The sequence below is a fragment of the Alligator sinensis genome, unplaced genomic scaffold (genome assembly GCF_000455745.1).
Source record: "Alligator sinensis unplaced genomic scaffold, ASM45574v1 scaffold643_1, whole genome shotgun sequence".
Classification (NCBI taxonomy): Eukaryota; Metazoa; Chordata; order Crocodylia; family Alligatoridae; genus Alligator; species Alligator sinensis.
In genome coordinates, this window is record NW_005842783.1 from 370,669 (window position 1) to 384,214 (window position 13,546).

Consider the following 13,546-nt stretch of genomic DNA (forward strand, 5'->3'; position numbering starts at 1 on the left):
ATAACCAGAGAATTTTCCTTCTCCTCACTTTTGTATGCTCCACTGATAAGTCATAATGTGAAGCAGTTCAAAGTCTTGATCCTGCAAATACTTATGCATACAAGTAACGTGTTGCATGTGTCTAGTCCCACAATTAATTCAACCAGTAGTTAGATACTGTATGTAATAAACCAGACTTGGAAATGATACACTCTGATTTCAGAGAAACATCAGGAAGGCATTGTCTTCATAAAGTACCAATAAAAATGTTTATTCAGAACAATGAAAAATGGCCATTAATCAAATAAGAATAATACAAGGATATTTTACCTAGGTTTTTCTGTGTAATTTCCTTATTTGGTGTTAATCATCTCTACTTATGTCTGTCTCTTCAGCTTCCTTTGTTTCCTCCTCCTTCTCTTCTAAATTAGTATTTACTGTTAGGAAAACCAAATAGGAAAATTGAGATAAATGTATTGTAAGCTACTTGTGCTTCAAGTTGTAGGTTTCTCTTTAATTTCATTTTAGTGCAACTTTTCCTAGAAAACATAATATAGACTTCGGCATAATCTATCTGGTTAATTATTAAGGAAAGATCTCTAAACTATGCGCTTTTGAAAAACCCTACCCTTAACAGAAGATTGGCATAATACAGAATTATGGAAATATAGGCCTAGAAGGAAGGGAACACTAGAAGTCCTCTAGTCCACCCTGGGGCTCTACAGTGTCACATATACCTAAAGAATCTCAATAGAAATTTGTCGAACCCATTCCAAAAATCGCCAATGACTGGGATTCTTTCCTTACTAGACCTGGCTGGAAAGTATCCAATAAAATAATATTTTGTTGAAAATTGGCATTTGTTTGACCCTGAAATATTTCATTTGAAACATCCTAAATTCATCAAACTTTCACCAAATCCAAACTAGAATTCCAAGAGAGCCCTCCCTGGATTCTTGGTAGGTCTGACTCAGAGCTGGGGACTCCAGCACCTGCAGATCCTTGGCCAACAGGTAGCCTGCTGGAGGTCTGGGGATGCTGGAAGCCTCCTGAAATGGATCATTAAAATGACACACTACTCAATTTTGATGCTGATATCGGCAGTGACATGGACAAGAATCTCAATTTCACTGATCAGCTGAAGATCCTGGGAGCATCTGGTTTGCCAGACCCTCCAAAAAACACTGGTTTTATCTTTTTAATTTTTTTTTATCTAAACTTCTCATGAACCAGAACTCTGATTTTTTGCCATCTCTATCCAGTGCTCAGTTATGTTTAGAGTTGTTAACAAGTTTTTCCTAATATCTAACCAAACTGCCTTGAGGCTACTTCATGTCTTGCCCTGGTAAACAAGGGGAACAGCTTATCACTGGCCCCTTTAAAACAATTTTTTATCTTTTTTTTTTTTATGGACAGTTATCAGGTCCCATTTTGCCTTCTCTTTTTTACGCTAAAAACCAAGGCCATAAACAGACATGCTATTTGAAATGTTCAAAGTGCTTTGAAGCACTCCAAACAGCAAGATGCAGATATGTATGGCCAAAGTGCATCAAACATGGTTCTCAGAAAAAAGGAATATCTTTGAGATGTTTTTTTAAACACTTTTTGAAATGCCTGCATCCTTCAGAAGAACAGGACAGGCAGTTGCTTGGTCCTCCTGATCCCATACTGCTTCACTTTTCATGACAGGGGGCAGACAATGAATGTGAACCCGCTGTTCTCCTGTGTGCTCAGCTGTCCTTGGGAACCTCCAGAGAATGGAGGCTAAGAGTCATGCTGGAGAACACAGCTGCTGCATCCCTTCTTGGACATTATGAAGTACTTTTGGTGGAGGTGTATGTGCATGAAGCATCGTGAATCTGAATCACTCCAAATTGGAGCAGGATTTGGAATACTTCAAATGCATGTAAGAACATACCCCAATTCTTTTCTCATATATTAGATGCTAAACCTCTAACATTCCTGTTGCCCCCTCACCATTTTTAATTTATTTTTCTTGATTTGTGGTGCTCCAAACTGGACACAGTACTCCAGTTGAGGCCTCACTAGTGCCTAGTAGAACAAAGTAATAACTTCTCATGTTTTACATACCAGGATCCTGTTAATATCATCCTAAATGACATTTGCCTTTTGGCAACATCATATTATTGACTTGTGTTCAGTTTATAACCAGCTTTAATCCACAAATCCCTTTCTGCAGTACTGCTGCCAATCCAGTTAGTCTGAATTTCATATTTTTGCTTTTGACTTTTTCTTGGTAAAAGGGATATTTTGTACGTCTTTAATCAATTTTATCTTATGGATTTCAGACCATTTCTCCAATTTATCGGGATAACTCTAAATTCTAATGCTGTCCTTCAAAATCTTTGAAATTCCTTCCAGCTGGTGTCATCTTCAAATTTTTCTTCATCACATCACGGAGAATGGCAGTATTGAGGAGTACCAGACCCTGCCTTATTTAACATATTTGACAACAGACTCTTAATAATTAAGATGCTTTTTCAACAAGTTGTTCATTGACCTGATTTCTCCTAGACTGTATTTCCCTAGTTATACCTATGAGAATGTCATATGGGACTGTCAAAAGCCTTACTAACAGTCGAGATAGAACAGCTGTTTCCCACCCCCATCTCTTCAGACAGTTATACCATCAAAGTGTGAAATTAGATTGGTTTGATACGATCCATTCAAAACAAAAACATATTGCCTATTTCTTATCAGCGTATTATCCTCTAGTTGCTTACAATGCGATTTTTTTTTTTTTTATATAACAACTAGTTCCAGCATCTTCCTAGGTATTATATTTAGGCTAACTGATTTCACAGTTGCTTGTGTCCTTTTCTCCCCTATGTTTTTCCCCTTGGTTTATACAGTGCCTTGCATAATGGAGTGCTGGTCCACAGCTGGGCTCCTAGGCACTATATCAATGATAAACTGATGTTTTATTTTCTGTATTCATGTTAGCAATATAAAAAGCCTATTACTAAAATAAAAAAATAAATAAAAGGACATGAGTACATAACTCTTACTTGCACTTCAGGCCTTGTAGAGGAGACGCTGTAGGATAAAATGAACTGATTGTGTTCATCAAAAAGCTACTAATTACTAGGGATGCTGACGGCTTAATTGGGGCTTCATTATGAGAGATCATGAACTAATAAAGTAGTAATGAGGGCAAAAAAATTACAAGAATTCAGGGAACTGGCCCTGGATGTTTAGGGATTGTCTCAGCATATTTTCAAGCTGCTTAACTGTCTGTCTGACTCCTGTGGTCAATTTTTAACTAGCCTTAACATGAAATGGACTGATAAAAAAATTGAAAATCAACTATTTGCTGATGAGAACTACAAGATTAAAGGTTTACAACTTTGAACAGTTTAAACAGTTACAAATATTAGGTCCATTTTTTAATTAGGCAGATTTACTGATAAAATATAATTAATGCAGAAGCTGCGTTTTGCAGAATTTTCTGATTTTGATAAAATATTCTGGAATGATAATTTTAAAAATTAATTTCTGAATTCCTTGCAATGTCATTTGCAACAGTTGTATCCAATTTATACTGTCTTTATTTAAAAAACTAGGTTTTTCTCATCAATCATGTTAGATTTCCGAATGATGGTGTCCAAGTGCCTTAAATTGGATCAAGCCATAAGATCTTTATCCAGAGTGCAAAGCCTCCCATGTGTGACGGCTAGTCTGAGCGCTCTCTCTGGCTTACTACAAAGAGAACTATTTGTGAATTTATCAGTCTTCTTTGTAGTGAGAGAGAGAGCGCTGGTGTCCTGTTTTGGATTTATATTTCAAACTCTGCTTGCATCAGATTCTTGATCAGATCAACCTCCAGGAAAGGCTTTTTCTTGTAAAATAAATATTTGTTATAGCACAAATATGAAAAACTGAATGATTGTAAATGATGATGAAATCCTATTTTCTTCCCTAACCAAACTTCTTTTTACATTATGATTATTGTGGATTGGGTTAAACCTCACTGAAGATAATGGGCGTAATAGCTACCTTTCCTTCAAGATAAGCGTGCAAGGACAACTGATTTCCAAAACATGCAATGGGGGATCAGATTTTCACCCAATTGGCCATTTCTGAAGCTATCTACAGCTGTGCATTGTTTGGTCATGGCTATAAATTGCTTCCTGTGGCCAGACTGGGCAAAAATTGTCACTGAGCCCAATAAGTGTTTTAGCAAACAGACCCATTTTAAGGCCTGAGTTCCAAATGAGCCATGAGGTCTCAACAATGGCCCTGGGAACTGCTACAGCTACTGTACGGGCTGAGGCTTCCAGGGGTGTGGGAAGCAGTGTGAAATGCTGCAGAAACAGATACAATGCAGTGGCATGCTCAAACACATGCACTGCTCCACACATGCTACTTTCTAAGCTGAAAGGAGCACGACTACTGTAGCCTCTGATATGGGAGGTAATGTGCATGAAGGAGTATAGAAAAGTTGGGTGCCACTGCCTGACAGTAAGTTTGCAGTGCAGACATTCCCAGATAAGAGAAAACAGAAAGGCAGAGAGACAGCCAGACTAGCATTGGAGTGGGGCTTGGAGAGACAACATTTTTTGCTTATAGTGTTGGCTAAAAAGAAGGTGAAACTATAAACAAAGAAACTCTTCAGTTACCTGATTATTTCTATTTGTAGGGGAACAGGACTTTGTGCATGTTATTTATAAATAAACTAGATTATGTCAAATACAATCAACTCCATCATTAATTTCTCCAGTTAACAGAAATGACTTGCTAGACACCAGATTTTGGCTAACTGTTCAACTAAAAAAAAGATAAAAATATAGAAATGTTATTGTATTACTGATTAAAGCTTTTTGTTGTTTTTAAATCCAATTGAGTTAAAAATACACAATTGCTTTCATGGGGGAAGGCAGAAGTGGTTGAAATGGAAGGGCCAAATTTTCCAAGGGACTTTAGCCTGATCTCTTATTTCTCGAATCTCAACTTTGCAAATGTAGTCATTTACTAACACAGTTAGGCATATGCGTTAGTAAATGGTACTACACATATACACAAATGATGCTATGTACAAGTATAATTTCCATCCTAAAAACAGTAAAAAAACATAAACTTGAGTATGTTAGGCAATCGTTAATCATTCTGGATCAGAGTGTGAGAGAGAGGGGTCACCAGGACCTTTGACATGTACACGTATGGAGTGGAGGCTGTCCAGACCTTCCATCCCCTCCTTAGACCATTGAGACAATATCCAAAGGCCAGACCAAATCTGGACATTTAGTGCCTCAATGGCTGTAGTTATACCTGCATTTGGGAATCAAACCCAGGTCTTTTTCATGGTAGACAAGGATTCTGCCACTGAACCACAGCAACAGCTACAGCTTGACTATACAGAATTAGAAGCTGGCTTTCCGAGGAGGTGTCCCTATATAAGAACTTTCCGGAAGGATAAACGAGCGCCTATACAGTAGGTGCGTCTACATGTGCCCCTATGGTGCTGTTGTTACTGAGCCGTCATTTTGGAAGTACTAAATGACGGTGCAGTAGCAGCCCATACTGTGCTGTGCCAGCAGTACATGGTTATTTTTAGCCACTATGTCACCAGTGACATGTTTTCAGTTGGTGACATGCATCATTTTAGATGATGCTATACTTACTTGTTTCTCTTTCTTCTTCACCTTGATCCACTTCATCTTCTTTGTTAACTTCCTCCTCCTCTTCTGATTCTTTAGGTGGGGTTATAGCTTCAGTTGTTTCTTCAGCAGGAGGCTCTGCACTCTCAACAACTTCTGCAGCAGCTGAGATGGGAGAAACTTAGAAACAGACCAAATTACAAGGAGGAAAAAACAAACCTGTCATTAATATTATTATTATTATTATTATTAGGTAACAGCTAATATCTTTGGCTCAATCCTGTAGCTTCTACTAATGTGAGCAGTTTCATTAGATTTCCTGAATTTGTTTATATATAGATCACAATATCAATCCTGAAAGCCCATAATAATTTACAGACTTTCCAAGAGAGTTGTCTCTTGCTACTTATATTATAGCAAAAGAAAGTATAGAAAGCCTATACGTGCAGTATATGAACGTGAAGGTTCATCTTGCCATGCTAATTGCTAATATTCAACACCACCTAAGCTACGAAGTACATCTTATTTATTATGCAAATTAAACAGGCAAAAACTACTTGGAAGCCAAAGTGTCCAGCAGCTCATCAGGACAAACCTGCATTTGCTGGCTCCTCTTCTGCTGCTGCTGCTGCTGCTGCTGCTGCAGGCTCTTCAGGAGGTAGGGGCTTCTCAGGGGCAGGAGTCCAGAGAGTCAATTTAGTAATTTTTGTTGCTTTCCATTTTGGAGGAATTATGGCTGAAGTTTCCTCCTCTTCTTCCTCCTCCCCTTTGTCCTAGAAACCACATGAACATAAAAAATATCTGGCATTAACACTAGGAATGGAAAGGTCATAAGTAAGACCAAGTCTGTGGGGATTAAAATCTTTTTTCACCAAGTTTGAAAGGTAACAATATAGCCCTTCAAACTATGCTGCTAATGTGGAATACCCTGAATAGTCACGAGCCTTAGAAGTCAGAGAAAAAATGCCAGGCTAGATAACCTTGAAGCAATCAGACAGTTCCAATGTTGGTCTCAAACCTAATGCTTGCTTATTTTGTTTTTTAATGGGTCAGGTTTGTCATGTACTTGCACAAAAGAGTCATGGGGACACACAGGGCACATCCACACCACCAAAAGAGTGCCACAGTGAGGTGCTCACATTTTTGCATATGCTACACCCCATAGCAGACATAATTACCCACCTCAATGCAGCACTGAGCAAATGTCAATAACCACATCAAAGGTTTCACACTGTAGTGCAGTCATGCATGGGTAAGATCCATGATATAACGGGAAGTACTGTGTACAAGCTTTGTACTCTTTATGTTTTTGTCATCTGAGTACAGGTTGTGATGGTTCAATTTATCTAAACTTGGGCCACAAAGAGGCATTTATTTCTAGCAGTGGAAATTTTCCATCAGTAGAAGTGTTTCTGGGAGAGGGAGCGAAACAGTCTGCAGCTGTCACCTCTTCCCTGCTCTGTGCAACTTCTGGTTAGAAGTGCCCAGGGCATGTGGCAGCATGAATCTGAAGCAGTGTGGCTGTATGGATCCATGTTCACACAGCATAGTCAGGGACATGCATCTGCAAGGAGCCAATGGTGTGCAGCAGCTCAGAGCTCTGACAGAATGAAGTTCCATGCAGTTGCATGCCCCCAGCTCCATGCAGGCACACGCCCCTGGATCCATGCTGTCCCTCAGCCTGGATGCACATTGCCATCCAAATGAATTGCCACAGATTCAGCCTGGGAGGAGCTCGATGTCTAGACCTGGCCCAGGACCCAGAATGGGCTTGATACCGCTAAACTACAGGAAATAAATGAAGTTTCTCATTACTGTAATTAGAATGGAGTACTATGGCCTGTAGTAAATAGTTGCTGTTGCATTCACTTGAAAATGATGGTTCTGATTTGAGGCTCTGGTTTTCAAAAGCATAAGCATTTGTTTAAAGTTAGGCTCCTATTTGTATATTTAGATACCTAAATCGAGGGCTTCATTTTCAAAGTAGTGAGGTCAATGGGAGCTGCTGGACACTCCACACTTTTGATAATCATGATACATGCCTATACATGGACTTGGCTACCTCATTTTAGAAAAGTACTCATTTTTTAAACTCTTAGCCAAAGATGCAAAACTATCTTCTTAATGATTTCCTCTTTACATATCCTTATAATTCTAGCCATTGTTTTCCCTCTTTTACAAAGGTTGCTATGGTTTCCCCTATAACATAAACAACTAAACTGTAAAACTTGGCACATAACATAAATAAAACTCAGAGCAGCATATTCATAGCCAGTCAGTCAAAAAATTGGTTGGGTATTTGCAGCCACCATTTTGCTGACTTCAGGGGAGGCATTGGGAGAGCAAGTGCTAGATAAACTAGCTAGCCTCAGAAGTGGCTTCTTTCCATAGGTCAATGGTGAGGCCAGGGCCACTGAGCAAGCACTAATTATGCTAAATGCACACACTGCTTTCCTGTTCAGCTGGGAGAAAGAATTATGCACTATATATATATCTACATAAAAATCCATCCCGGCCCAATGCAACATCCTCATCAATGCACCTTGTCTCTCACCTAAGTGTGGCTCAGATTCATAAAAACATAACCTAGTCCTCCTTCTCAATACATCTCAAAAGCTACCAGATGGATTTATGAACTAAGGGACAAATCCTTCCAGCTGAGGTAGGTAGGTCAAATTTTGCCTCTGGCCCATCTACCCCTGCACACTTTGCACAGGGGTCTGATGTGGAGTTGCAAGGTATGTTTTGCTTACAAATATCTAATAATGCTGGTATGCTGAAACGAGGTGGTTAGCTGAAGGTCTCATGTATTCCCACACACAAATCTTCCATTACAGCCACACACAATCCCTTGAATCTTTTTGCTTACAAATTCATCTAAAATTAGTGTTATTGTTCCTAACGCCTTGCCTGAAAATGTGTAAATATTTCAAAGCAAAGTTATATTATTTCCATTGAAAGTAAAGGAAGAAAATTAATACCTGAACACTGGCATTATCTGTCATTTGAAGAAACAGATACCAGCTCATTAAAAAATAAAGTAAAATTCTATGTTTTTTATTTTATGTATCTATTTACTTAAAAGCTACATAAAATTATAATCATCTGTAGTTACAATAGTGGTTTACACTTTCAAAGTAGTAACCAAATATTAGCTAATCCTCATGAAATTCCTCTTGAGTCGGTAGGAATATCCCTATGTTACAGATGAAGAACCTATGACTTGCACAAGGCTGCACAGGAAGCCAACAGCAGAAGTATGCTTTCAACTCAGGAGCACCTGGTTCCCTGCCTTTAGTTCAATCTGATACAGTGACGATGCACATTAAACTTGGACCACTCTAAGGGCGCTTAAAATGCTAGCGTCCATACTTTGAAGCTTCGTAGCTCATACTAAGTGCCCTATGAGCATCTCAAATTTATGCCACATTAAGCAAGAATTATCATGGCCACGTTACCTAGTTTGTGTCAGGATAATTTCAGTCTCCTCCATGGAGATAAAACAAGCAATTTTCAGTCTCCAGCATCCCAAAATGTATCACTCCCAGCCCCCTCCTCTTGCGTGACCCAGAGCAGAGATAGAGCCGACGAGTGTGTCTCAATGAGAGCGCACACAGAGTTTGTGGCACCTCAAACCCATTTAAGGCACCACAAACCACGTGGTGCATGAGCACCTGTTCACTGCACTGCTAATTAGCAGCATGGTATTTATTTCTGACACCAGGAGATTCCGGTGGCAAAAAATCTGCCACTAAAAAAAGTGATGTAGCGTATGCAGCAGCACCGTGAGCCACCAGAAACTCAGCCTCCCACACTAGCTGCTGGCCAGACTCCGAACGGCCAGCTCAGTGCTCCTGCTGCCCTGGGAGGCCCCCATGACCCAGGTAGGGCTACCAGGTCTCACACAGGTGCTGGCCCCAGCCTGCCCCACTCCAGTCAATATGCTGCACACCACAGCACATGTGCAAGGGCATGCCTGGGCACAAATAGCAGTGGCACAATTATCTGCTGCTATTTACCCCACTTGAAACACACACCCACCCTTGCATACACACGTTCGTCAAGATGCACTCCAGGAGCCCTGGTTCCTAGCCATGACCCTGTTCACCTGCCCTACAGTGGTAAGTCAGAGCTGTGCAGGCAAGAAACAGTATTAACCTTTAATGTGCAACTACTCACAGTATGGCCTAACTTTAACAGTGCTTAACATTCCACAATGTTAAGTCTAAGTGTGATATGTAACTTCACCTTTAGGTGCTGTTGCTATTTATGACTGCAGTAGTGAAGTTTATACAATACATGTGCATACTCTTTGCTAAAAGTGTTTTTTTTATTATCACTTTGCACTTTGTTCTTGTTATTACTTTCTTTCCTTTGCACTGTAAAACGTTATCTAACCTTGAAGAAACTACACTTTCTCAAGAAGTTCAGAAACCCAGATCCTGGAGACTGACTATCCATGACTTCGAATGAATCACTCATGTTTTTGTGTCTCCAAGTCCCTTTCTGTAGAGTAGCCTTCATCATTGCACACGCAAAAACAGTGAGATCACTGATTACTGCTTGAAAATCACATGCAGAACCTCAAATACTCTGTTTACCTACAGTTGCTGGAACACGGACAGTTCCAAAAAGTGATATAATCATTCTCAAAGTATTAGCAAACAAAATATATAAATACTAGGAGCTGTATTTAGAAAGGTAAAGCAAAACTTTCTAATTTCTAAATTCTATCTAAGATTAGAAATGGAGACCTTTCCCATGCTCCTTTTTTAGCTTTTGTTACATGCAGGTAAACCATGCAGAAACACTTCATTCAACCCAGAGAGCACCTCTGTTAAACCAGGCTCCAAGAAGATAAAGCCTTCAATGGCAGGTGCGTTCTCATACCCTGGAATAGAAGGCAGTTCTTTGCTGCCCTTTCTCTTGTCCTTGGGTTGGATTAGCTAAGCAAATTGATGAAAAAAGAAATACAAGTGAACTACATTTGACACATTCATTGCCGGTAGCATAACAATGGGTGGGTAAGAAAGGCACGCACTCTGGGTGCTGCCTAATAGAGGGGAACCAGTATGGAGATAAGGGAGCACCTCACCTTCTCATCCTTTATTTCCCTCCCAACCCTGCACCCTGCACCTTCCTTGCAGGGGCTGACAGCAAGAAAGGTCAAGTAGCAGTAGCAGCACATGGTGTAAGAGCAGTGAGTGGAGGTTCATTGCTTCAGGGAAAGGAATCACATCCTTTTTTGCCCTCAAAAATTGGTATTTAAATGGCCACTAAACATGCATGTTGGTGACAAAAGAAAAAGGGAGCTGACATCCCCCAACACACAGTACTGAACCTCTGACTCTATCACGCACTGCCACTGGCCAGGTTGTGGTACTGGCCAGTCAGGCCTCTGTTCAGTGCAGAAAGAAAAAGTAGAAAGTCTCCTTATAGCAGGAATAAAAATAAATATAGATTACAAATCACCTGAAGCTTTAATTTAGGTGTCATTATGGAGGTTTTGAGGTAGTATGAAATGGAAGCTGTGAACTAGTATGTGAGGCAGTTCAGAAAAAGAGCAGGCTAAATCCAAGCAAAATGCATCATGTTCGCTAACTTGAAATCAGAAATTTAAGCCAAGACTATATGCTTACTATAAAAGTGAGGTGGTGGTGTTGTTACTGTTGTTGCACTTTGGTTAGGTAGTCAGAAATATGTCTGAAAGATCCAAACTCAGAGGCAGAGAGAAAAATTGGCTCCCATACCAGCTATCAACCAACAACTCTCACAGAAATCAATGGGAGCTGTGGGTACTTTGCCTGTCACAGAAACAAGATAATAATGGGCCATATTTTCAAAAGCAGCCTCAGCTAGAGTTCTGTTCATCTAATTTTTTCCTCCTGAAGCCTAGAACCTTTAGGAGATGATACTGATTTCAGTGCACTTCTGCTTCTTGCACTGGGAGTAGAAATGGCCTTTCTGTGTGTTTGCACTTGCAAAGCGCAAAGCAAAACATTTGTTCTGACATTTAGTGTAGTCTGTACTATATTACTTACCAGATCTGACTGTACGTATTCCCCATGCTGTTCACACCCAATATCAAAGACATACTTTCCATGACCTATTGGCTTAAAAAAAAAAAAGAAAAAAGAATTAGACTTTATAGCTAGCAAACTTTGAAGGAGTAAATGCAAGATACATTACAATTCAGTAAAAATAGTTAAAGCTATACAAAAACTCTATGCAAACTACATGTGTAGGTTGGCTTTTATACTTTTAAAAAATTTTCTTCCTATTTGACCAGTAGATTCTGTTTTCTCTCTTACATTTATGGTTCCAAGGCTAAATTAAAAGATGAGAATTTTCAATGCAAACAGCCCAAACTGGGACAGTGAAAAAGTGTTTTCAAATAAAACCAAATTTTCCAAAACACTTACGTATTTATTCACAAACTTGCCCTGGTATCTGTGATTCAGATGAATGAGTTCAGCTCCTCCTTCCTCGCTCCCATTAACCCAGCCACCAACATATTTAGAGCCAGTGTCTGCATAGATGTATGTACCTTGTCCATGCCTGGGAAGTGGCAAATAATAACTTTATTTTACATTACTTTAAATTTAAAATACTGGATTACTTTACAAGTGTAATGAATCAAACATATCACTAAAACAAGCACCATCATCTGAACTTCCAATCGCGCATCCTTCTTGCTCAGGCATTCATACTCAGTCAGTCTTCTGTCTGTGCCTATTGGAATGAGCTGTCTTAGTGCACACTTTCTGGCCATCTTAAATTGGATTTGATTGGCAAAACCCTTCCACAGCTCTCTCTTTCATATAAGCAGCCACAAATTTGTAGAGATCATGTTGTTTTAATGTCCTCACAAAAAGTGAAAGATTGATGTTACCATGAAACAAACCTTCTATGGTTAAACCATTCTCCAGTGTAGGTGTCTCCATTTGCATAGTAATATACTCCGTTGCCATGTCTTTCATCCTCCACCCATTCTCCTTCAATGGACATGATAAAAAAAAAAGGATGGAAGTGATAAATTTCACTTTGTGTCATGCTAATCAGTCTTTAGAACTGTTGTACTGACAGCTAGTTAATGTTATGTGAATGAAGATAACACAATTAAACAACCAAAAAAGAATGTTGAGCACCGACAGACATGCAGGTCCTTGCTCTAACTCCTGGCACTTTATTACATAAAGTGATATCACATAAAGTGCCAAGAGTTAGAGTGATCCCCTCCTACCCCTGACCCAGCAGATGTTCACTGTCATGGGGGCAAGAGTGGGGAATTGAGCTCAACTTTGGAGCTGAACCAGCAGAGGAACTGCCTGCCTTTAGCCTCTCTCCTCTAGCCCTCCCCCAACCCCAGCTGTCTGCAGGAAGGGAGGGGGATGGAGCTGCAGGCAGGGGCTTGCCTGACCTGAGCTGGAAGGGGAGGGGCTTGGAGGGGGTTCTCCAATCCACCACCCATTCTCTCCAGCTTAGGTCAGGCAAGCCCCAGCCCACAGTTTAATAGATTTCATAGACATTAGGGCTGGAAGGGACCTCAGAAGATCATCGAGTTCAGCCCCCTGCCCCAGGGGCTAGAAGTCAGCTGGGGTCATAGGATCCCAGCAAGATAAAAATCCAATTTACTCTTGGAGGTGTTCACTGTAGGCACTTGAACCACCTCCGATGGCAGGCTGTTCCAGACCTTGGGGGCTCGGACAGTAAAGAAATTCTTCCTTATGTCCAGCCTGAAACAGTCTTGCAGTAGTTTCTAACCGTTCAACCTTGTCATCCCTTGGGGCGCTCTGGTGAACAAACGTTTGCCCAGATACTGATGGTCACCCCTGATAAACTTATAGGTGGCCATCAGATCACCCCTGAGCCTGCGCTTTTCCAGGCTAAAGAGCCCCAGGGCTCTCAGCCTGTCGTCGTAAGGTCTGTTTTCCTGACCTCTGATCATG

General features: G+C 40.3%; 1 protein-coding gene across 2 annotated transcripts in view; it reads right to left on the reverse strand.

Annotated features, from left to right (window-relative positions):
• Nucleotides 1-239: 239 nt before the first annotated feature.
• The window catches only part of RSPH1 (radial spoke head 1 homolog), a 24,384-nt gene continuing 11,077 nt past the window's right edge, over nucleotides 240-13,546 (reverse strand). Inside the window, exons 4-9 of one of the 2 annotated variants that reach the window (XM_006034929.3) lie at nucleotides 12,502-12,592; nucleotides 12,020-12,155; nucleotides 11,639-11,710; nucleotides 6,193-6,370; nucleotides 5,622-5,762; nucleotides 240-416 (exon numbers count right to left, since the gene is read on the reverse strand). In XM_006034929.3, coding sequence (XP_006034991.1) covers nucleotides 343-416; nucleotides 5,622-5,762; nucleotides 6,193-6,370; nucleotides 11,639-11,710; nucleotides 12,020-12,155; nucleotides 12,502-12,592 — 692 coding nt within the window. In that variant the 3' untranslated portion in view covers nucleotides 240-342. Of the gene's footprint in view, nucleotides 417-5,621; nucleotides 5,778-6,192; nucleotides 6,371-11,638; nucleotides 11,711-12,019; nucleotides 12,156-12,501; nucleotides 12,593-13,546 lie in introns of both variants that reach the window. The other variant, XM_014525323.2, reaches the window with a different exon arrangement.